General features: G+C 46.4%; 3 protein-coding genes across 5 annotated transcripts in view; 2 read left to right on the forward strand and 1 right to left on the reverse strand.

The window, feature by feature from the left end:
• The window catches only part of myo1ea (myosin IEa), a 182,498-nt gene extending 179,204 nt beyond the window's left edge, over positions 1–3,294 (forward strand). For both annotated transcript variants that reach the window (XM_038814836.1, XM_038814837.1), the window contains one exon: positions 2,269–3,294. In XM_038814836.1, the coding sequence (XP_038670764.1) occupies positions 2,269–2,345 (77 nt within the window). In that variant the 3' untranslated portion in view covers positions 2,346–3,294. The remainder of the gene's footprint in view (positions 1–2,268) is intronic.
• A 6,611-nt stretch (positions 3,295–9,905) lies between these two features.
• LOC119975216 (G2/mitotic-specific cyclin-B2-like) lies at positions 9,906–16,542 on the reverse strand. Of its 2 annotated transcripts, none has more exons than XM_038814838.1 (9): positions 15,915–16,542; positions 14,149–14,265; positions 13,834–14,073; positions 13,559–13,747; positions 12,406–12,564; positions 11,199–11,432; positions 10,927–11,067; positions 10,460–10,570; positions 9,906–10,376 (listed from the first exon to the last, which is right to left on the reverse strand). In XM_038814838.1, the coding sequence occupies exons 1-9, from the start codon at positions 15,936–15,938 to the stop codon at positions 10,275–10,277; spliced, it is 1,317 nt and encodes a 438-aa protein (XP_038670766.1). In that variant the 5' UTR covers positions 15,939–16,542; the 3' UTR covers positions 9,906–10,274. The 2 variants fall into 2 exon arrangements, with proteins under 2 accessions (XP_038670766.1, XP_038670767.1); XM_038814839.1 differs by having other exon boundaries at positions 13,834–14,070; positions 15,915–16,540.
• Positions 16,543–21,134: 4,592 nt separating this feature from the next.
• On the forward strand, positions 21,135–22,985 carry LOC119974894 (general transcription factor II-I repeat domain-containing protein 2A-like). Its single transcript, XM_038814228.1, is given in 3 exon segments — positions 21,135–22,619; positions 22,621–22,903; positions 22,906–22,985. Coding segments are annotated over 3 exon segments (1,788 nt in total). The 5' UTR covers positions 21,135–21,194.
• Positions 22,986–24,766: the final 1,781 nt, after the last annotated feature.

The raw sequence follows: 24,766 nt of genomic DNA on the forward strand, positions 1-24,766 counted from the left end.
GCACCTCAGTTATGCATTGATCCACCTCGAGGACCACCCACCGCATCAGGGCCACGCTTGCGCAAACTTGCACCAAAGCCCACCCAGTGGATTTCCCACTATTGGGGTCAGTGCATACGAGGGGGGGGGGGAGGCATGAAGCAGGATTCCAAACCATTAATCAGATGTAATTACGTACAAATCATGGATTTGCGTAGTGCCGCCGGCGCAGGGTGGGTAATTCGCGGAGGCTGGCAGTGTGACAGCAGAGCATTGCAACTGGTCAGGCCCACACCTCCATCCCATCCCCGCAACCTCATCGCACCTTTTTCAGACACTAGGGACAATTTAGCTTAGTCAATCCATGTTTGGACTGTGGGAGGAAACCGGAGTACCCGGAGCAAACCCACGCACACACGGGGAGGATGTGCAGACTCCGCACAGACAGTGACTCAAGCCGGGAATCGAACCTGGGACCCTGGAGCTATGAAGCAACTGTGCTAACCACTGTGCTACCGGGCTGCCCAAATGTAGCGTTTCGTTCCTGCAAACGAAAATCAGTGCTCAAGATTTTTTAAGAAGTTCGAAGAAGCTTTCTGTTTCTTGGCCCGGCTCACAGTTCCCCTGAACTGTGCCCCTGCGGGGCAGCACGGTAGCATTGTGGATAGCACAATGGCTTCACTGCTCCAAGGTCCCAGGTTCGATTCCGGCTTGGGTCACTGTCTGTGCGGAGTCTGCACATCCTCCCCGTGTGTGCGTGGATTTCCTCCAGGTGCTCCGGTTTCCTCCCACAGTCCAAAGATGTGCGGGTTAGGTGGATCGGCCATGATAAATTGCCCTTTGTGTCCAAAATTGCCCTTAGTGTTGGGTGGGATTACTGGGTTATGGGGATAGGGTGGAGGCGTTGACCTTGGGTAGGGTGCTCTTTCCAAGAGCCGGTGCAGACTCGATGGGCCGAATGGCCTCCTTCTGCATTGTAAATTCTATGATCTATGAAACTGACACCAGATTAGAGAGGAGCAGAACTCTAGACCCCAGAAAAACAGTATGGGCAGCTGTCAGGCAAGCATCACATCTTCGGCACCAACTGCAAAACCCAGGCCTCTGCAAAGCTGCCATTATCTAGATCCGAGAGGAATCAGCTTCAAACTGTGGTTTGATGTCATAGGTGCTGCAATGCGATTAAGATTGGTGTTAATTTTTAATAACATTGGTGTAATGATACGCAAACAAGTGCTGCAGTGGCTTACATGGAACTACTACAAGCACTGCACAATTTCCACCTCGTTTGGCATGTAGACACAAGCACTGTTAGGTGATAATGATTTTCCGTGTCACCTTTCTCATCGCAAGCATTTTTGTGTGTCTCAGCTTTTCAATGACTGCCAAGACCATTGCTGCTTTGAATCTTCCTTTCCTGTTCTCCCCCAAGCTCCAGATGCACCGCCCAACCTGTTCTTTCTACTCTCTTCACCCTCAACGGTGTCGAGATGAGGGCTTCCCACACCGTCTGCTACTCCTGTTTGTTATTTTGGCAAACGTCAAAACTTTATTCCCACCCCCTTCAGGCTTTTAAATTCCAGGCTCAACTTCAACCACTCATTCCTTTTTTGAAGCATCGCGTCTTCTCTCACTCTCACCAATCTTGCCAGCGCTTTGTCCGCCATTGGCACTTTTCACAGCAGAGCAGTCAGCGCCTTCAGCGACCAGGCCAACACTTATCCCTCAGTTACAAACTCAAGAACAGGGTAACCTGATTATTCAACTTGCCGCTGCTTATGAGAACTTGATTCGCATAAATTGGCTGCTACAGTTTTCCACAAAATTGACTGCAACGGAAATTTGGTGATTTTGAAGTGCTACAGAACATTGCGGAAAAAGCTAGACATTCAGATCTTTGCTTTATTTCAATCAGCTGCTCCTGGCAATAATCTGTCTTGCCGGATGCAATGTTGGCACAGAGAGAGAGCGTCTGCTTCAAAGAGCTTGGCTTTATTCAAGATCTCCAATTTAGAAGTAGATAGGTGTTTGGCACTAAATTGCGATACAACCTCATGCATTATACAAAGATTCATGAGTTATTCCACATTGGGGCCAGGCGAGTCTCCCCCCGAGTCACTGAGTTTCTCTAATATACACAATCACACCTTTTCTAGGCAACATTTTCATTGATTGCATATATTTTAATATAATTAATGTTTGCAACTTTTAATTAGGATGTCAATCGACCGGGGAAGGCTGCATCAAAATTCCCGATGCTTCGTCTAAATTCCCTCTTTCTTGCTGCAGATCCCTCAGGCTGGTGGACGGGTCGACTGCGAGGCAAGCAAGGATTGTTCCCCAACAACTATGTTGCCAAAATATAAACTCGCTCCTACGAAGATCTGGTCAAACGAATTGAAGTACCTGTGATACTTTGAAGACTGAAAGGCATGTTTGCAAATGTATAATTCCACAAAAGATATGTAGTTTGGAGCTACACAACAGCTGTGCTAGTTCTGAAGGAACTGTAATTTATTGTATTTATCTCCTTCTAAATAAAACATGTATAACTGCTAGTTCAGCGAGAATGTTGCATTTAACTTGGACCATACAATACCTGCATATGGGTTTAATTATTCTTGCTTGAAGTGCCTTTTGTCAATTAATGCTTAGTAGACTTTTATATATTATTTCTTAGTGATCTGCTCTTTCTTCAGGAATAATAGTGATGAAAGGTGAAACTTCCCTTTTGAAGTGCATCCAAATTGGGAAAAACACTGAACTTTGCTGCTGAGTCACTCATTTGATGCACGTGACACCCCAAAGAAAATGGAGTGTTCTGTTTTTTTAAAAAAAAGATAATTTAAACTATCGAACTTTCTACCAATCACCAGGTGGGGTATTGTAGACCTTATCGGTGAGCAGTGTGAAGGTTCAAAGGAGAAAGCACTGTTCTCAGTACTGTATAAATGTAACATTCGCATTTTAAAAGTGCCTTTTAATTAAATGCATAAATGTGGCTGGTCCATAGAAGTGCTGTATCTGATGTAAAGTTGAGGTAATAAGAGAAAGTGTTCTGGTCTTTTCTTTTACTGTACATTATGAAACTCTGAATAATCCTGCAAAGTAATGTCTAACAACTGTATATTGATGTACTCTACCACAGTCACGCTGCAAGTTTTCGATTATTCAACTAGAATGTAGAAGCATTGTCAATTAACTTACACCTGCATTTGGCCAACGTGGTAAATTTTATAAATTTATATATGGGCAAAACTTTAAAGTGTATTAGGATTCTTGGATTGACAGAATAAATACATTCAATATACTGTATCTGGAACAAGTGTGTTTAATTTTTCATCAAATTATAATCATAGATCATAGAATTTACAGTGCAGAAGGAGGCCATTTGGCCCATCGAGTCTGCACCGGCCTTGGAAAGAGCACCCTACTTAGCCCACGCCTCCACTATCCCAGTAACCCCACCTAACCTTTATTTTTGGACACTAAGGGCAATTTTGCATGGCCCATCCACCTAACCTGCACATCTTTGGACAGTGGGAGGAAACCAGAGCACTCGGAGGAACCCCACACAGACACAGGGAGAACGTGCAGACTCCGCCCAGACAATGACCCAAGGCGGGAATCGAACCTGGGACCTGCAGCTATGAAGCAACACTGCTAACCACTGTGTTACCATGCCACCCATAAAGAGTTGCTCAAACATGATATCTTTTTTAAAATACATTTAAAGTGCCCAATTCTCTCCCCCCCCCCCCCAATTAAGGGCAATTTAGTGTGGCCAATCCACCTGCGCTGCACATCTTTGGGTTGTGGGGGTGAGACCCATGCAGACACGGGGAGAATGTGAAACATGTTATGACTTAAACAGATCACTTCACCTATTTTCCGAATGGTTTGAATATGCAAATGAGAAAGAATGAGTGAAAGACTAATTTTGGGCAGATGAATTTACCCTGCCCATGAAGGAGGAGAAAATCAAATGGAGTGAAAATCCACTCAGACACGGGGAGAAAGTGCAAACTCCAAACAGTCACCCGGGGGGGAATTGAACCCGGGTCTCTGGTGGTGAGAGAGCAGTGCTAACAACCCAGTGCAGACATTATTCCACTGTCACTGCACAATTTTTATATTCATAAAGCACCTTTTTTAATGTCCGATGGTACTTTAATGGAGCATTATTAGCAAAGTTTGCCTGAGCCACCCAACAGAGTTGGGCAGATAGAGAATTCCTACACTGCAGAAGGTGGCCATTTGGCCCATTGAGTCTGCACCAACCCTCTTAAAGAGCACCCTACCTAGATCCACACCTCCACCCCATCCCTGTAACCCCTCCTAACCTGCACACCTTTGGTCAAAAGCTTGATCAGAGGGACTTACTTCAGGAGTGTTTTCAGGACAGGATTCCACAGCTTAACCAGGTGAAAGCACTGCCTGCGATGGGAGCAGTTAGAAATCAATCAGCGCTGCTCAAGGATCCAGAAGTAGAATCCATCTACCATTCCCTGAAATTGATTCTGTAGTATGTAAGTCTGCATGAAATTGCATCCGTAATGCAAAATTAAGGATTTCAAACTGACAAAATGTCAATTAGAAATGTTGATTTTAAGCCTGTCAAGACCAGTGTTGTGGCTCGACACTCGTTTCTCTAAGCAAGTGAACAGGTATATTGAGCAAGGCGATGGCTAGCAAAGGATCGGAAAGTTATTTTTACAATTTAAGATAGAGGGTCTTGAAACATGTCAGCAAAGGTCTACTAGCCCAAAACTGAAGTAATTAATTCAGTGGTTTAAGGCAAAAAGAAACAAAAACTTGGAATTTTTAAATCAATGAATCAACAACAAAACATCAGAATTGAGGGCAGCATGGTGGCACAGTGGTTAGCACTGCTGCCTCACAGCGCCAAGGTCCCAGGTTTGATCCCAGCTCTGGGTCACTGTCCATGTGGAGTCTGCACATTCTCCCAGCGTGTGTGGGTTTTGCCCTCACAACCCAAAAGATTAGGTGGATTGGCCATGCTAAATTGCCCCTTAATTAGAAAAAATTAATTTGGCACTCTTACTAAAAAAAAAACATCAGAATGGACAATTCTGGAATATACAAAGCTCCCGATGCACGCTATTAAAGGGTTTGTCAAATTAGTGGTAAATTCATAATTAAATAATTGGTAATTTTTGAAGATTATACTGAAGTTGCTGATTAAATAATGAGAGGTCGCAGTGATGCCTCATTTGTGTTCACACGTAACTGTTTTTGTTGCTTGAAACTGTAACTCTGCACAACTACGTAGCTTTCCCACATAGGCACTTTGTCTTTGTGGAGGAATGGTAATGTTTTGTAGTTGGGGCAAGTGCCCTAAAGGAGATGAATGAGGTCTGGCCATAGGAGGTGGAAACTTCCGCAAAATACAGATGAAACAAAGTCATTCCGTTTCAACTATCCTCCTAGCAACTTTGAGAGACTCGAGGGTCTCGCTATCGAAAGGGTACAGGTTAGGACTGCCACGTGTCTGCTCCAGTCTAAAGCCAGGTAGGTCAGAGACACTCTATAAACATACGAAAGACTAAATTCGCTAGATTGGAGGTAAACGCGCAGCGAAATGATGTAATGCCACAGCCCCCCCCCCACACACACACAAAAGCTGCCAGAGATCACTGCATTGAGCTTCTCAATCCAGGTTAAGCAAATTAGAAAACAGGCACTGTTTCAGCACTCTGCAAGTCACTCACTTCCCAACCTTCAACCACTTCTTGATTTCCAGTAGTTATCCCCAATACCCCACACTTTGATTTTAATTATTTCTATGCTTACTGAAACACATTCCTCAAGATATTGAAGTGGAGGGTGTTGAATCTTCAGTGGGTTCCCCCCCTCCCCTCCTCATTCTTGGGATGTGGGCATAGCAGAAAAGGCCATCCCTAATTGGCCGTGGCAATTTTAGGAGTCAGCCACATTTGTGGGTCTGGAGTCACGTGGAGGCCAGACCAGGTAAGGATTGGCACATTTCCTTTCCTAAAAAAAAGGACATTTTGCATTTATCCTGGGTCTCAACACCACTGCCTCCTGATGGGAGGTAGCCCTCAATATTATTTGTGAAAATAAATTCCATTTGAATCTAGCTCATCTAAATTGCTCCTTTTCAGAAAAGCACCACCTTAGCTGGTTTCCAATCTTCTGCTACCCATAGTTGGCATTGAGAATTGAGCCTGGCACATAAACCAGCTTCTATAACATCAACTGGCTGCTCTAGGACAGGAATCACATCTGCAGCAGTCCATATTTTAGTAGTAATGTGTGAGTTATTCAGGGATGAGAGAGTTATTCAGGGATGTGCGAGTTATTCAGGGAAGTATCAGAATATCTAGCAGCTCAGTTCAATTAGTATTAGACCCAAGGAAGCAGCATACAAACTGGCCAAAAAAAAAAAAGCAACAGACTCGAGAATTGGGAGCAATTCCAAAGGGGAAGGGAAGTATGAGCACTGGCTGGGAATGAGCGAGTATAAAAGTTTATAGATACATGGGAGAAGGAAGAAAAAGATGGAAGAAGACAGTCAGAAACAGGAGAATTTATGGGGACTAAAGAAATGACTGAGCAACTAAATACATACTTGGTTCTGCCTTCATAAGGACACAATACAGTATCATACCAGAAACGTAGAGCAGTGCAGGAGGCCAACTGGACCATCAAGTCTGCACCAACCTGCAGGCCCACTCCCCAGTCACCCAAGGCCAGAAGTGAACCCAGCTCCCTGGCACTGAGATGCAGCAGTGCTAACCACCATGCTGCAGTCAAAAGTATGCTTTCGAGAGAGAGGGGGGGGGGGGACTGAAATAAATCAGTATTAGCATAGGAATAGTATGGGGAAAGTGATGGGATTGAAGGCCTACAACTCCCCAGGACCCAAATCTACATCCCAGAGTACTTAAGTGGCTTTAGAAATAGCAGATGCATTGGTGGTAATCTCAATTCTGTAGACTCTGGAACAGTTCCTACAGGTTGGAGGGTAGCTAATGTAACCCCACTATTTAAAATGAGGGGTAGAGAAAAAAAAAAGCAGGAGTTTAAAACCAATAAAGCCCGACAGTGGGGATAATACTATTTTTATAGCAGCAGACTCAGAGGCAGGATCGGACCGAGTCAGCACTGACTAATGAAAGGGAAATTATGTTTGACAAATCTACTGGAATTCTTCCTGTTAGGCTAAATCTCAGTTCAATGAGTGAGTCGACACAGTAAGGCTTCAATCAAATAGTTTTTTACTCTAGGATTGTAACACGTACAGCCATCTGAGTTATGGCTGGAGAAGGCGCATTCTGCCGAGCCTCAAGTTACACACACTGATAAAGGTTGTTCCGCGCGCAATGGCCTTGGGCGGGTTACATAGCTGCCCACTCACAGTACTGTTGCTAACATAAATGTTATCTAAACCGCCACCCCCATCGCCCTCCTTAGTCAGAGCTAGAAGCAGCTGCAGAAATATACCTTACATTCCAAGGATGTAAAGAGTTGATGAAGGGGAGCCAGTAGATGTGATTTATTTGGACTTAAGACATTCTCTGCGCAGTGACTAGTGGGGTGCCGCAGGGATCAATGTTGGGACCCTAGCTATTCACACTGCACATTCATGATTTAGATGAGGGAACAAAAAGTACCATCTCCAAATTTGCACAAAGCTGGGTGGGAGGGCAAGCTGCATATGTTGGCCTTCATAGAGAGAGCATTAGAATACTAGAGCAGAGAAAATACAGGGCCCTTAATATGGCTACAGCTGGAATATTGTGTGCTGTTTGTTCTCCTGATTAGAGGAAGGAGATTCTTGCTAGAGGGAGTGCAGTGAGGATTTACCAGACTGATTCCTGGGATGGCAGGATTGACATAGGAGGAGAGTCAGTTAGGACTGCATTTGCTAGAGTTAAAAATGGAGGGAGTCTCATACCTGCAAAATTCTAACAGGACTAGACAGGATAAATGCAGTATGATCATGATTGGGTGGTGGGGTAAGAAAAATGAGACGACATTTCTTGAGGGTGGTCAGCCTGTAGAAAGAAAAAACGCTACCGCAGAAAGTAGCGGAAGCCAAAACATTTAAGGGGATCTGGGGTGGGGAAAGCACGAAATGAAATGGGGGGAAAAAAAAAAAATCCGCTTAGTGTTACAAGTAGGCTTCAAATGAAGTTACTGTGAAAAGCCCCTGGTCGCCACATTTCGGCACCTGTTTGGGGAGGGCGGGGAACTGAAGCGCGAGGCCGGCGCGGGAACTGAAGCGCGAGGCCGGCGCGGGAACTGAAGCGCGAGGCCGGCGCGGGAACTGAAGCGCGAGGCCGGCGCGGGAACTGAAGCGCGAGGCCGGCGCGGGAACTGAAGCGCGAGGCCGGCGCGCTTTAAAAAAGGCAGATATTTAGCCCTGTGCTGATGAATAGCAAAGTCGGCTCAAAGGGCAGAATGGCTTTTTTTAATGTTTCATTTTGCATTGTTAAGTTTTCAACCCTAACCACTTTCTTACTGCACTGGTATTGAAAGCATTGGTTCTTTACTGGGATCCTTTACTGCATCTTGTTCAAGTTATGGTTATAACAGTACATACTTACCGAATAACCTTACAAATTCTGTATCCGACTGCTATTCTTTTGACTTTCACACTTTCAAATGAATACCAACAGTTACCACATATTTGTAAATTATTTTATTTACACTTCAAGGTTGTAAGGAGATGGATTGAAATTACCGTGGGAACATTTTTGGGACTGCCCTGTGCATTAATGGCAACTGCTTCATTACAATGCAAAGTCCTCAATCAGTTTAAAATCATATCCAGCAGGACCACATGTAAAGTTTGAGCATGACCAACTTTTAGAATCAAGGAGAGTCTTAAAAAATACTGATGTGGAGATGCCGGCGTTGGACTGGGGTGAGCACAGTAAGAAGTCTTACAACACCAGGTTAAAGTCCAACAGGTTTGTTTCAAACACGAGCTTTCGGAGCACGGCTCCTTCACCTGAAGAAGGAGCCGTGCTCCGAAAGCTCGTGTTTGAAACAAACCTGTTGGACTTTAACCTGGTGTTGTAAGACTTCTTACTGTACTTAAAAAATACTAAGCAAGGATTGCCAGGGTAGTCCTAGTATTAGAGAAACATGTGAAATTAGTTAATAGGTTTCTTTAAAAAAATATAAAACTTGGCTGAGGCTCATTATATTTAGCTACAGCAAGGAGAGATTCATAAATACAGACTTTTGCAATTCAGTCAGTTATATTTGAGACTTGTATACAGACCATTCTGGTTGGGTTTGACTGCATTGTACTAGAGCTTTGTCCCTCGTCCCCCGCTGCTAAATCTCTCCTCAAGCCACTCCAGAACATGAAACGGTACACCGTAATCTTTGGAAGGGACTCAAGCTATGCATAATGCCAATGCCAGATTAATTCTGCTTGAGTTGATATGAAATCAAGAGAAATCTTTCATGCCTTGGGTCATTGTTGCACCACTTAAAGAAATTCATCTTTCCTACATTTCTGATCACAAGGATATTTCTGGCACAAAAGAGGGAGAGTACTGTACTTGCCTTGCATGTTTTAAGTGAGCCCTCAGACTTTGTAGGAGCCTTGGCCGATTAAACCCTGCAACCTATGGGCCCCACAGTCACTTGATGCCTCAACTAACAGCCTTAAATGAAGTAAAATAAGATAGACCTTGACAACCAACAGCCTCAAGTGAAATAAAATAAGGTAGATCTTGACAAAGTCTAAACCTCAGGGTCAGTCAAACAATGTTTGCTGCTGGGGTGGGTAAAGAAGAAAAAAAAAAAAAAGGAACAAAATATTCTAGGGGGAAAAAAGCAAAGTGGAATTTTTCCCATTTAACAACTTGGAGCAAAGCAGTCTTCACAAAGTCACTCCCACAAGGAGTAGGATCAGGGAATGGTAAATTTAAGAAATTTTAGTTCGCATTGCAAATTGTACATCAGACAGAAAAAAAACTTTAAAATTTACATGTAAAAACAAGATTGAGCACCCGATTGGTCTGCTCGCTACACAGTGCCCAAGCCCTTGGTTCAACTTCAGACATGACCAGCCTGGACTATAGTCTTTCCAAGGGGAGAATTACTGGAACTGCAGTTGAAGACTGAGTAGGTGACTCAGTTTAAACAAAACACTGGGACAGTTCAACAAGAGGTTTTGAACATGGGACGCACCCATCACAACTTTCCAAAGGCTGGACCGGTTAATAGCAGCAATTTTCTCTTTAAAAATCCGCAAAAAAGTGCAAAACAATGTCCGTTACTCTGGGCAGTTACAGTAAGGAAGAGGCCAGTTCTTGGACAAGTGCCGACTTCAGTTGAGGGATGGTGCTAATTTTCAGTAGTTTAGAACTTGCATATTTGTTCCTTACGGCCTAAAGAAATAAAGAAAGAAAAAGCCATTAAACTGATGCAACAAGATATTTTCAGGACAAAAAAAAACAGGGCGATTACTTACAATGTGCTTTGTGAGGCCGCCATTCATCTTCACTACATTCTTTGCCATGTGTTGCATAGTCAAATGCAAGGCTTCCTCCGTGTAGCCAGTATAGTATTGCTGAACTGCTGTCTAAAAGACACAAACGGGGGCACGATTTTCATGTCAATATAGAATGATGAATCAAGAAACATTAATTTTCCCTTCCCAATTACAATACCGTGCTAGAGATACTAATCAAGCCATTTAAGCAACTCCAGGAAACATAGATCAAGACATTTGTACGGCTTAAGGACACAATAATAAAATTAAAAAAGGAAACCACACTTCCATTCTCTCACTGGTTTAATCTAGAGTTCAAATGCCACCAATATCTTGCAGTACATGTGGGAAAGTTACTTTTGCTACGTTTAGTTCAACTCTACACAGTTTGCAAGTATATCTTGCAAATGAGGTCAGGACTTCATTAAACCAAGTTTGAAACTTACCCATGTACTTTGGCCCAAGACTTTGAAAGATAGGCAAAGTGCAGCTGCTGCAATTTCAGACGGATGGATGTGCACCATGCTGTAGTCTATAACCGTCAGTTCCATTAGATATTTGGCAAGAGTATATTCCTCAGCATCCACCTGTTAAGGTTAAAGTGTACTCATTTCATGTCTGATCAAACAAACAAAGTTACAGACCCTGGAAAGCTCCCAATTGCCACAAATGGTCTTACAAGTGAACGTATTTTACCGATCTCAGATTCCATACTTACATCTGTCTTTGAAGCGCGTCTGAGGAAGTGCAGTGGAAGGGGGCGGCCCAATTTAAAGTCAAGTTCTTTAAGAATAAGTATTTCCATTTGCCGGATCTGGCTCTTGGTGTAGGCGTTGTCAGTGATGTAAACGAAGTCTCCGATAGCAGGTGGATACATTTCCTCATACTTGGAAGCAAGCAGCATGGCCGTCACAGCAACTAACTGGAGCTTCTTGCGAGAAACTGGCTGCTTCTGAAATTAGAATTTATTCCCATCAATGACAAGTCTACACAGTCTTAGAGAAGAGCAGCTGAGAATTAAAATTGTGCGTGATTTATTCAGATGTGACGGATTCCTCTACCATGGGATTTTTAATTCTATGACAAACAGCAATTGCTGCCAGTTGGTCCAACCAGAATTCCTTTCAGCAATGCGAGAAGGGAAGAAGAGGAAAGGAAATGAAAAAAAATCACTTATGGTTACAAGTAGGTTTCAAATGAAGTTACATGAAATGCTCCTAGTTGCCACATTCCAGTGCCTGTTCAGAGAGGCTGGTACAGGAATTGAACCGTGCTGCTGGCCTACCTTGGTCGGCTTTCAAAGCCAGTGATTTAGCTCTGTGCTAAACCATGCTGACTTGTGCCACCCCCCCAAATGAATCAAGGCATTAATTCCCCAATCCAGGAGTTTTACTAATGCCCTAGTGAGGATTATACATTCAATCTCGACTTGCCACCACAGTTAAGGCACAAATCCATTCTAGAGAGGCTAGATGTACACACTGAAGAGCACACAAAGGCAACATGCCTGGATAGGTGATAAGCCTTGGGCCCCACTTCCTCAGCTAATCAAACTGGTATCATTTTAACCTAGTCTCAAAACTGTAAAATAACTCGGACACTTTGAGTTGAGGTTTTTAAAAATTACATTGTGCTTTTAATTAAAATGGAGTGAACGTCCCATTACAAAAGCCTCACTGGGTGTGGCATGGTAGTTACAGGTTCGATCTTGGCCCCAGACCACTGTCCGTGTGGAGTTTGCACATTGTGGGTCTCAGTCCCATAACCCAAGAGATGCACAGGGTAGGTGGATTGGCCACGCACAATTGCCCCTTAATTGGAACAACAAATAATTAATTGGCTACTTAATTTATAACTCTCTTGCAGAACTATGGGCACTTCATATTTCCAAACGCAGTTTAGTTACAGATCCCAAAGACACTCACTTGTAAAAAACGATCCATTACAGCCACGGTCATGTAGAGAGTTTCTTGCAGCAGGCAAAATTTTGAATGAACTTGAATTAGCCAGTCAACTAGGATTGCACGCATGCGTTCATTTATTTCTTGCCCTTCAAGGTAATGAGGCCTGATAGCTTGCTCCATCTGGGTGAGGAATAAAATGGTCAAACATCACATCTGGTTTCAAGTATTTGAAATAGCAAACTTCAGTTAGATTTAGAATCACGCAGGGCAGCGCAGTGGTTAGCATTGCTGCATCACAGCACCGAGATCCCAGGTTCGATCCCGGCTCTGAGTCACTTTCCGTGTGGAGTTTGAACATTTAGTGTTGCGTGGGTTTCACTCCCACAACCCAAAGTTGTGCAGGGTAGCTGGATTGGACATGCTAAATTGCCCCTTAGTAGGAAAAAAAATTAACTGGGTATATTTTTTTTTTTTAAATTTAGAATCATGCAATAAGTGAAACCATTACCCCGCCCTATAAAAGGGAACCAGAAGAAGAAAAATAGCACTTTTAAGTGTTGAAAATGAGGTCATGTGGGCAGCACAGTGGTTAGCATTGCTCCAACAGCACTGAGGACCTGGGTTCGATCCCGGCCCACCGTGTGTGAAGTTTGCACATTCTCCCTGTGTCAGCGTGGGTTTCACCCCCACAACCCAAAGATGTGCAGGGTTGTTGGATTAGCCACATAAAAAATTGTCTCTTAATGGGAAAAAAAAATATGGGTAATCTAAATGTATTTATTTATTTTAAATTGAGGGAACATACACAAACTTCAATGTTCCATGGAACTCAATGTTCCATGAATGTGTTCAATTTTATTCTGCTGAATGAATTACTTCAATCCAACCTTTCTAATGGCGTCAGAGTTTAAATGGCTGTCTGGGCAGTGACCAAAATGATTCAGTGCATGTTTAAATCTAAAACTAGTTCACAGCTACAATCAGAAACCAGAGGAATGGCATTTCTCAAGTTTCAGGTCAAACTAACAGCAAGCACAATTTAAAAAACCCCAAATCTAGGATGACTTTATAAAGATATGTTTATTAGTCAGGAACATTAAGTTCAGGAAAACAGCAAGGGATCATTCAGCAACACAAAGGCTTGAGCTACTACAAGCCTGATCAGTCTACTCACCTCCAGTTGCCGCAAATATTTGTAGATATCTTTTATATACTGACTACACATCTGAGGGTTGCCAGCATCCTGAACATCAAGGTCTTCCACCTCCAGCAAGGCTCCAGAAAAAGCAGAACACAAATCTTCCTCTTTCATAGAGACATCCTCGGTCATGGAGACATCCATGGGTGTTGGAGAGAGGGGGGCCTTTTAAGGAAATAAAAGCAGGGCAATGAAAAATGTTTGTTTTCTCCTTAAAACAAAAAAAAAAATACTGCATTTGTAATGCATACCTGTGGGATGGGCTGCTGAATTACTGGCTTCGTCTCAGGAACTGCTCGCTTAATCCCATGAGCCACTGGCTTCACCTCTCGAGCTGCCGGCCTCAACCCGTGAGCCATTGGTTTGGTGACTTGTTGCGGTAAAACCTGTCCTTTTGGTCTGCCTGCCACTGGCTTAGATACCACTGGTTTGGCTGCCACTGGCTTCGATGCCACTGGCTTCGCTACTATATTCGCCATTTGTTTTTTCTGCTGGGACAATAGAAACCTGTTAATTGCCTTTTAGGATAACTTAGTCAATAAGATATTCAATTGAAAGGTCATTACCTGTTCTGCTCGAGTCATCACTCGATTGGCCAAGTCTCCTAAAGCAGGCCTCCTGGTGACTGCAGTCGCTTTGGTCGAGGGCTTGAGCGCTTCCATATTTTCTACATTTCGAAGAGCCTAACAAGATAAAGTATATGCTGCTTTACAAACAGGTAAAAGTTAGTACAGATGATATGGATTCCCAACTTAAGGATACTAATTCTTCCAAATAGAGGAATTGGCCAAGGACCATGCCACACTTGTGGCCACATCCCTCCCTCCTCCCCCACATCTGCCTCCACTGCACTTTACCCTCGTCCCACTCTGCTTCTTCAGACCACTTGGGTTATAGGTGGAACCAAGAAAGGGCAACTGTACAGGGGGGGGCACGGTCATTAAGTTATTAAGCCCAATTTGGGCAGAAATCCAATTGGGAGAATTCAAAACAGCTAGGGCTCCAAGGACAGATGAATGTTAAGGGGCAATTAGGCAAGGGCAGGACACCATGTAGTTTCCTACAGCTATTTGGTAGCAAGAGGTGGTATTTCCTCTCCTCATGACCATTGAGTGGCAGGAGGCTTCGGTACTCGTGTGCAACCCCAGGAACATTTACTGTGGCGCAACCAGATAAATTCCAGTCTGAAATCATCAGGTTTTGAGAGAAAGTGAAGATGGACTAGGATTGGGAACAGGTAGAAATCCTGCCGAGGACAAGGAAATCAAAGATGAGTGGTTGAGCTGACCGATCGCTGTCGGGTGATATGGGGGAGGCAGGAGGAGAGTTAAAGGGTAGGCTGTTGAGAGTGGAGTTTTTTCGGCGGGGCGAAGAGGAGGAGCAGAAAGGAAGGAAACAGAAGGAAGGGAGTATCTCTCTCCCCTAACGATAGATGCAGAGGGAAATGGAGCAAGTTGAAAAGACAAGGCAGCAAACCAGGGGTAGCATGGTGGTTAGCACTACTGCCTCACAACAATGGCGATCAATGGCCTTTAGTTCAGCATCCATACTGGTTTCACCATCTGAAACACTGACACTTTCCGACAACACCAGAGAAAATTCACAAGATAGAAAGTATAGAACAAACAGGCCATTCAGCCCAACTGGTCTGTGCCAGATGTTCCAATTCAGTAGATTCCAGCATTTAAAAGGGGGACAACACCAAACATGATCAAACCACACTGACTGAACAAGACTTGGCCAGAACAATTGCCAGGAAATTGGGACAGCATGCAGCCCACACTTGAACAGTGACTGCTGCTTCACAGCACCAGGGACCCAGATGCAATTCTGGCCTTGGGGTGACTGTCTGGAGACTCATTCTCCCCGTGTCTGCATAGGTTGTGCTCCAGTTTCCTCTACCCAAAAGATGTGCAGGTTAAGTGGATTGGCTATGCTAAATTGCATGCGGAAGTTAAGTGGATTGGTCAAGTGCAGTGTCCAAAGATTAGGTGGAGTTTTGGGGATGGAGGGTCGGTGCAGACCCGACGGGCCGAATGGCCTCCTCCTGCATTTTAGGGATTGTTCGATTCGATTGAAATACAAGGAGTTGGGAGCGATGGAACTCTGACTTTGTAACAACCAGATGGGGGAAAGGGTGTCCTAAAGTCCAGCAGAGGATTTAATTTACAATATTCAACAAGAGCGCCAGACATAGATGTTGCAATATTCCCCACTACAAATGTGGGGGGGGGGGGGGGGGGGGGTAGAGAAAGATATTCATCATTAACAGCTGGGACCATGTGTCGATTTCATCCCCTCCCCCAATGAAACTGAACAGATTGAAACTTACAACATTGCGGCGGCTGAGAGCCATGGTGGGGGATCAGTCACTTGGCTCAGGCTGGCTGGCAAACTGTAGGAGGGGGTCCCGGAGCTGCTGGTCCCGCGATGGGTCTCTTTCCGTCTTTCTTTCCGAGGCTCTTCTAGCAGGTCCTGGAGGTGGTCCCCCGGTGGAAGTCCCGCGGTCTGTCCGTCTCTCTGAGGCTCTGTTACTGGTCCTGTGTCCTGGAGCTGGCTCCCGGTGCTCGGTCCTGTGTCCTGGAGCTGGCTCCCGGTGCTCGGTCCTGTGTCCTGGAGCTGGCTCCCGGTGCTCGGTCCGGTGTCCTGGAGCTGGCTCCCGGTGCTCGGTCCTGTGTCCTGGAGCTGGCTCCCGGTGCTCGGTCCTGTGTCCTGGAGCTGGCTCCCGGTGCTCGGTCCTGTGTCCTGGAGCTGGCTCCCGGTGCTCGGTTCTGTGTCCCGGTGCTCAATCCCGCGGTCTGTCTGTGTCTCTTTCGCTCTGAGGCTCTGCTGCTGGCCCTGTGTCCCGGAGCTGGAGCTGGGTCTCGGCCCTGTGTCCCGGAGCTGGAGCTGCGTCTCGGCCCTGTGTCCCGGAGCTGGGTCTGGGTGCTCGGTCCTGGGTCCCGCGGTCTGTCTGTGTCTCTTTCGCTCTGAGGCTCTGCTGCTGGCCCTGTGTGCCGGAGCTGGGTCTGGGTCCCGCGGTCTGTCTGTGTCTCTTTCGCTCTGAGGATCTGCTGCTTCCGCGAATCTTTCAAATGCTCCTTCCCACCCTCTCATTGGCCGGAGCCCGGAGACATGCGCTCTCCCCATTGGCCAGTGGCCCGCTCTGGAATGCGTTTCCAGGGCGACGCCTCATTCGGAATCAGAACCCTTTAAAAAATGAAAAAAAATATTTCCACCATCTCACCGGATCACAGCGTCCCAGAGTCACCAAGACCCCATCCCAGCCTCCCAGAGTCACCAAGACCCCATCACAGCCTCCCAGAGTCACCAAGACCCCATCACAGCCTCCCAGAGTCACCAAAACCCCATCCCAGCCTCCCAGAGTCACCAAAACCCCATCCCAGCCTCCCAGAGTCACCAAAACCCCATCCCAGCCTCCCAGAGTCACCAATCCCCCCCCCATCCCAGCCTCCCAGAGTCACCAAAACCCCATCCCAGCCTCCCAGAGTCACCAAAACCCCATCCCAGCCTCCCAGAGTCACCAAAACCCCATCCCAGCCTCCCAGAATCACCAACCGCCCCCCCCATCCCAGCCTCCCAGAGTCACCGAAACCCCATCCCAGCCTCCCAGAGTCACCAAACCACCCCCCCCCATCCCAGCCTCCCAGAGTCACCGAAACCCCATCCCAGCCTCCCAGAGTCCCCAAGACCCCATCCCAGCCTCCCAGAGTCACCAACCCCCCCCCCCCCATCCCAGCCTCCCAGAGTCACCAAAACCCCATCCCAGCCTCCTGGAGTCGCCAACCCCCCCCCCCCCCCCCCCCCATCCCAGCCTCCCAGAGTCACCAAAACCCCGTCCCAGCCTCCCAGAATCACCAACCCCCCCCCCCCCCCCCCCCCATCCCAGCCTCCCAGAGTCACCAACACCCCGTCCCAGCCTCCCGGAGTCACCAAGACCCCCCCCCCCCCCCATCCCAGCCTCCCGGAGTCACCAAGACCCCATCACAGCCTCGGGAATCACCAAAGCCCCATCCCAGCCTCCCGGAGTCACCGAAACCCCATCCCAGCCTCGGGAATCACCAAAACCCCATCCCAGCCTCCCGGAGTCACCGAAACCCCATCCCAGCCTCCCGGAGTCACCAAAATCCCATCCCAGCCTCGGGAATCACCAAAACCCCATCCCAGCCTCCCGGAGTCACCGAAACCCCATCCCAGCCTCCCAGAGTTACCGAAACCCCATCCCAGCCTCGGGAATCACCAAAACCCCCATCCCAGCCTCCCGGAGTCACCAAAACCCTATCCCAGCCTCCCGGAGTCACCAAACCTCCATCCCAGCCTCCCGGAATCATTGAAACCCATCTCAGTCTCCCGGAGTCACCAAAACCCCATCCCAGCCTCCCGGAATCACCGAAACCCCATCCCAGCCTCTCGCAGCCCCTGTGGGCTACTTGAACACACGAGTCCCGTGGCCCAGCCCCTCTTTGACTGACACATTCTCCCTCTCAACAACTCACTGAGACTCCACCCTGGGGGGAGTGGGGTCATCTTCTCAGTAAAGTTGGAGAGGCTGGGCCTGTATCCATCATAAGACTATAACAAAGAACAAAGAAAAGTACAGCACAGGAACAGGCCCTTTGGCCCTCCAAGCCTGCGCTGGCCATTCTGCCCGTCTAAACTAAAATCTTCTACACTTCCAGGGTCTGTATCCCATTATTCCCATCCTATTCATGTATTTATCAAGGTACCCCTTAAACGTCACTATCAACATTTCGACCACTGCTTCGACCGTCTCCTCCGGCAGCGAGTTCCAGGCACCCACTACCCTCTGTGTAAAAAAACTTGCCTCGTACATCTCCTCTAAACCTTGCTCCTCGCACCTTAAACCTATGCCCCCCAGTAATTGACCCCTCTACCCTGGGAAAGAGTCTCCACCTCCTCCACTTGTGTTGCCCCTTTCAGTGACCTGTGGACCTGTACACCTAGATCTCTCTGACTGTCAATACTCTTGCGGGTTCTACCACTCACTGTATATTCCCTACCTGCATTAGACCTTCCAAAATGCATTACCTCACATTTGTCCGGATTAAACTCCATCTGCCATCTCGCCGCCCAAGTCTCCAAATGATCTAAATCCTGCTATATCCTATGACAGTCCTCATCGCTATCCGCAATTCCACCAACCTTTGTGTCGCCCGCAAATTTACTAATCAGACCAGTTACATTTTCCTCTAAATCATTTATATATACTATGAACAGCAAAGGTCCCAGCACTGATCCCTGCGGAACAACACTAGTCACAGCCCTCCAATCAGAATAACACCCTTCCATTGCTACTCTCTGCCTTCTATGACCTAGCCAGTTCTGTATCCATCTTGCCAGCTCACCTCTGATCCCATGTGACTTCACCTTTTGTACCAGTCTGCCATAAGGGACCTTGTCAAAGGCCTTACTGAAGTCCATATAGACAACATCCACTGCCCTACCTGCATCAATAATCTTTGTGACCTCCTCGAAAAACTCTATCATGTTAGTGAGACATGACCTCCCCTTCACAAAACTGTGCTGCCTCTCGCTAATACGTCCATTTGCTTCCAAATGGTCGTAGATCCTGTCTCGAAGAATTCTCTCCAGTAATTTCCCTACCATTGACGTAAGGGCTCACTGGCCTGTAGTTCCCTGGATTATCCTTGCTACCCTTCTTCAACAAAGGAACAACATTGGCTATTCTCCAGTCCTCCGGGACATCACTTGAAGACAGTGAGGATCTAAAGATTTCTGTCAAGGCCTCAGCAATTTCCTCTCTTGCCTCCTTCAGTATTCTGGGCTAGATCAGGCCCTGGGGACTTATCCACCATAATATTTTTCAAGACGGCCAACACCTTGGGCGGAATTCTCCCATCGGGAGACAAACAGCCGACGCCGGAGTGAAACCCGGAGTGTTTCACTCCGGCGTCGGAGGCCGCTCCTCGCCCCCTATTCTCCCCCCCCCCCCCCCCAGGGGGCTAGGAGCAGCGGCGCGTGAATTCCGCGCGCCGGGCCTCGACGCTTGCGTCAAAGCGGCGCACCGGGAATGACGTGGCCGCGTGCCGCCGAAGTGACGTCTGCCGTGCATGCGCAGGTTGGCTTGGCCCATTCGGGCCGGAGAATCGCCGGTCGCCGTGAGAAACGGAGAGTTTCGATTCTCCGAGCGGCCTGTCGCAAAACGCGACACGCCATTTGGGGGGGGTGGAGAATCGCGGGGGGTGCCAGGGCGGCGTGGCATGATTCACCCTGCCCTCCCGCGATTCTCCCCCCCCCCCCAGCGTGGGGTGTGGAGAATCGCGCCCCTCATCTTTTTCGATCTCAATGTGACCCAGGCTATCTACACACCCTTCTCCAGACTCAACATCCACCAATTCCTTCTCTTTGGTGAATACTGATGCAAAGTATTCATTTAGTACCTCACACATTTCCTCTGGCTCCACACATAGATTCCCTCCCCTGTCCTTCAGTGGGCCAATCCTTTCCCTCTTGCTTTTTATGTACGTGTCAAAAGCCTTGGGATTTTCCTTAATCCTATTTGACAATGAATTTTTGTGACCCCTTTTAGCCCTCCTGACTCCTTGCTTAAGAACCTTCCTACTTTCCTTATATTCCACACAGGCTTTGTCTGTTCCCAGCCTTCTAGCCCTGACAAATGCCTCCTTTTTCTTTTACCCATAAGACATAGGAGCTGAATAAGGCCACTCAGCCCATCAAGTCTGCTCCACCATTCAATCATGGCTGATATGTTTCTCATCCCCATTCTCCTGCCTTCTCCCCATAACCCCTGATCCCTTTATTGATCAAAAACCTATCTATCTCTGTCTCAAAGACACTCAGTGATTTGGCCTCCAGTCTTCAGCGGCAAAGAGTTCCACAGATTCACGACCCTCTGGCTGAAGAAATTCCTCCTCATCTCTTTTTAACGATCGCCCCATTAGTCTGAGATGGTGTCCTCTGGTTCTAGTTTTTCCTACAAGTAGAAGCATCCTCTCCACGTCCACTCTATCCAGGCGTCGCAGTATCCTGTAAGTTTCAATAAGATCCCCCCTCATCCTTCTAAACTCCAACAAGTACAGCCCCAGAGTTCTCAACCATTCCTCATATGACAAGCTCTTCATTCCAGGGATTATTCTTGTGAACCTCCTCTGGACTCTTTCCAAGGCCAATACATCCTTCCTTACATACGAGGCCCAAAACTGCTCACAATACTCCAAATCATATATGTCAAACTCAAGGCCCGCGGGCCAAATCCTGCCCACGGTGGAATTATCTTTGGCCCGCGAGATAATATCTAATTACTATTAAAGCTAGCCCCAGCAATTGAAGCGCCTATGGCGTATGATATGGCTGATGCCGAGTTTATTCAGGTATCAGGTTTTCAGGGTTTTCAGTGTTTATTCGGTTTCCTGGTTTATTTCCTGAATATCATTAATGAATAAATTTTTTTTCTATTAGAGCTGGTCCGCCGGTATATTGCCCCACCACTAATACTACAAATCCCACAATACATTGCCAGTGCGTTGCTTGCGCTTGCCCCACTCTCTCATCAGCATCCTTTTAGCGCTAGTCATCTGTGGTCAACTTTTAGCTAGTCCTCACCCCAAAAATGGCTAAACGAAAGGTGGACTTAGAAAACAGGGGTTTTCAAGGCAGATGGGAGGCAGAGTATATGTTCGTGGATATAAAGGGCAAACCTGTTTGTCTTGTGTGCGGAGACGGTGTGGCTGTAATCAAAGAATATAACGTACGACGACACTATGAAACGAAACACCACGTCAAGTACAAGCATCTGGACAAGAAACAGAAGCTCCAGAAGGTAGAAGAGTTGAAAAGAAGTTTGGCGTCACAGCAGGCTATGGTCATAAAGGCCAAATCACAAAGTGAGGCTGCTGTAAAGGCTAGTTTTATTGTGGCAGCAGAGATCGCTAAATCAGCTTGGCCCTTTACCGAGGGAGAATTTGTTAAAAACTGCATGATTAAAGTTTGCGACGTCGTGTGTCCAGATAAAAGGCAAGCCTTTCCAAATGTGAGCCTGAGCAGAAACACCGTTGCCGACCGTGTACGTGAGCTTGCCACCAATCTACAACAACAGTTGGTGGGAAAGGGAAGTGATTTCATTGCATATTCCCTTGCTGTGGATGAGAGCAAGGACACTTCTGATACTGCCCAATTGTCAATTTTCATCCGTGGAGTGGACTCAAGTCTGTGTGTAACAGAGGAACTTTTGGGATTAAGATCAATGCATGGCACAACTACTGGAAAAGATCTCTTTGAAGAGGTATCCAGATGTGTAAATATAATGAGGCTGCCTTGGAATAAACTTGTGGGACTGACGACAGATGGAGCGCCCGCGATGTGCGGTCAAAAGAGTGGATTGGTGGGCAGAATCCGGGAGAAGATGCGGGAGGAAAACGGCACAGGTGAGCTGACAGCTTATCACTGCATCATACACCAAGAATCGTTGTGTGGCAAAGCCTTGAAAATGGAACATATAATGAGCATCATAACACGAGCAGTTAACTTCATAAGAGCCAACGGTTTAAATCACCGCGAGTTCAAGTCGTTTCTGGAGGAGTTAGGTTCAGAATATAATGATTTGCCTTATCACACAGAGGTGCGATGGCTAAGTCAAGGAAAAGTGCTGAAAAGATGTTTCGAGTTGCGTGAGGAGATCTGTCAGTTCATGGAAAGCAAAGGGAAAGACACAACAGAGCTCTGGGATAAAAAGTTGCTTTGTGAAGTGGCGTTTCTGTGTGACATCACGAGCCATCTCAACGCGCTCAACCTACAGCTTCAGGGGCGGGGCCATGTGATCACAGACATGTACGCTGCAGTGAGGGCTTTTAAAACTAAGCTGCGCCTGTGGGAGACGCAGATGCAGCAAGAAAACTTGAGCCATTTTCCGTGCTGCCAAATTATGAAAGAGCAGGTCTCTACTAGGGTGTTCCCATGTGCACAGTTTGCTGAAAAACTTAGCATACTTGGTGCCGACTTCACACGACAATTTGCCGACTTTGAAGCCCAAAAAAATCAGGTTTGAACTGCTCAGTAATCCATTTGCAGCTGACGTGGAAAGCGTACCAACCAATATACAAATGGAGCTGATTGAACTCCAATGTAGTGACACACTCAAGGCAAAGTATGACTCGGTGGGTGCTGCACAGTTTCTACGTTTCATCCCCAGCACAATGCCTCAGCTGCGTAACCAAGCTGCTCAAATGCTCTCTATGTTTGGCAGCACATACCTGTGTGAACAACTGTTCTCTTTGATGAAGATAAACAAAACATCACACAGGAGTCGTCTTTCTGATGAACACCTTCCTCAGCTCAGAGCCTGACTCCAAACATTGATGAACTTGCATCCGAGATGAGATGTCAAGTATCTGGCTTAGACTAGTGTGAATCACAAAGTGTTGGCCTGTGGAAAAATGTTTTCATTAGAAATTACTCTGGAAAAGCTCCAGATAAAGCAATAAGAAATAAATGCAACTAATTTTTTATTTATTTAATATTTAATGTTGTTTTTATAGGCAATAACCTAAGCTTTATTAGTTCCAGGTTCAATAAGTTCATTTCAATAAGTTTTGCAAAAAAACATTGAACCAGTCCGGCCCTCGACTTGTCCCGATTTTTTAATTTTGGCCCACGGTGTATTTGAGTTTGACACCCCTGCTCCAAATGATCAGAGCCTTATACAGCCTCCGCAGTACATCCCTGGTCTTGTATTCTTGACATGAATGCTAACATTGCATTTGCCTTCCTAACTGCCGACTGAACCTGCACGTTAACCTTAAGAGAATCATGAACAAGGACTCCCAAGTCCCTTTGTGCTTCTGATTTCCTAAGCATTTCCCATTTAGAAAATAGTCTTTGCCTAAATTCCTCCTTCCAAAATGCATAACCTCACACTTTTCCACATTGTATTTCATTTGCCACTTCATTGCCACTTTCCTAGCCTGTCCAAATCCTTCTACAGCCCACTTGCTTCCTCAATACTACCTGTCCCTCTACAGATTTTTGTATCATCTGCAAACTTAGCAACAGTGCCTTGAGTTCGTTCTTCCAGATCATTAATGTATATTGTGAAACATTGGGGTCCCAGCACAGACCCCTGAGGCACACCACTAGTCACCGGCTGCCATCCTGAGAAAGACCCCTTTATCCCCACTCTCTGCCTTCTGCCAGTCAGCCAATTCTCTATCCATGCCAAGATCTTACCCATAACACCATGGACTCTTAACTTCTTTACCAATCTCCTTGTCAAAGGCCTTCTGGAAATCTAAATCAATTACGTTGACTGGGGGCAGCACGGTGGCACAGTGGTTAGCATTGCTGCCTACGGCGCTGAGTACCCGGGTTCGAATCCCGGCCCTGGGTCACTGTCCGTGTGGAGTTTGCACATTCTCCCCGTGTTTGCATGGGTTTCATCCCCACAACCCAAAGATGTGCAGGATAGGTGGATTGGCCACGCTAAATTGCCCCTTAATTGGAAAAAACAAATTGGGCACTCTAAATTTATTATATAAAAAAAAAAATCATGTTGACTGGTTCTCCTTGTTACCTCCTCAAAGAACTCTAACAGATTTGTCAGACATGACCTCCCTTTGACAAAGCCGTGCTGACTCAATTCTATTTTACCATGCACTTCCAAGTACTCCGTGATCTCATCTTTAATAACGGACTCTAAAATCTTACCAATGACTGAAGTCAGGCTAACTGGCCTATAATTTCCCGTCTTCTGCCTCCTTCCCTTCTTACTTCATTGGAGTTTAGAAGATTGAGGGGTGATCTTGTCATGGAAAAAGACACCAACATCGTCAGGACTAGAAGTTCCCGCCATCAGCCAATGGCGATCCATCTTTGTGGGAGGGGGGGATTGAAAATCCAACCCAAGGTTTCACCCACTTCAGACAGGGATGAGGAGAATGTTAATTTCTCTAAGAGGGCATGAGTCCAAGGAATTTGCTTTTCCCAAGAGTATTGGAAGCATTGAATACCTTTGAGGTTGAGGCAGAGGCACGTAATATTCTCTACACCACCATCTCCATTGGGCCGGACTGAGGGTTCTCCACTTCTTCCCTGAGTGAAGACCCAAACAATCTCCATCCCACCACCATCCTCCTCCAGCTGTTTAAGCCTGTTCTCACATTGAATAACATCTCCTTTGGCTTTTGCACA

The sequence above is a fragment of the Scyliorhinus canicula genome, chromosome 12 (genome assembly GCF_902713615.1).
Source record: "Scyliorhinus canicula chromosome 12, sScyCan1.1, whole genome shotgun sequence".
In the NCBI taxonomy this organism is placed as follows: domain Eukaryota; kingdom Metazoa; phylum Chordata; class Chondrichthyes; order Carcharhiniformes; family Scyliorhinidae; genus Scyliorhinus; species Scyliorhinus canicula.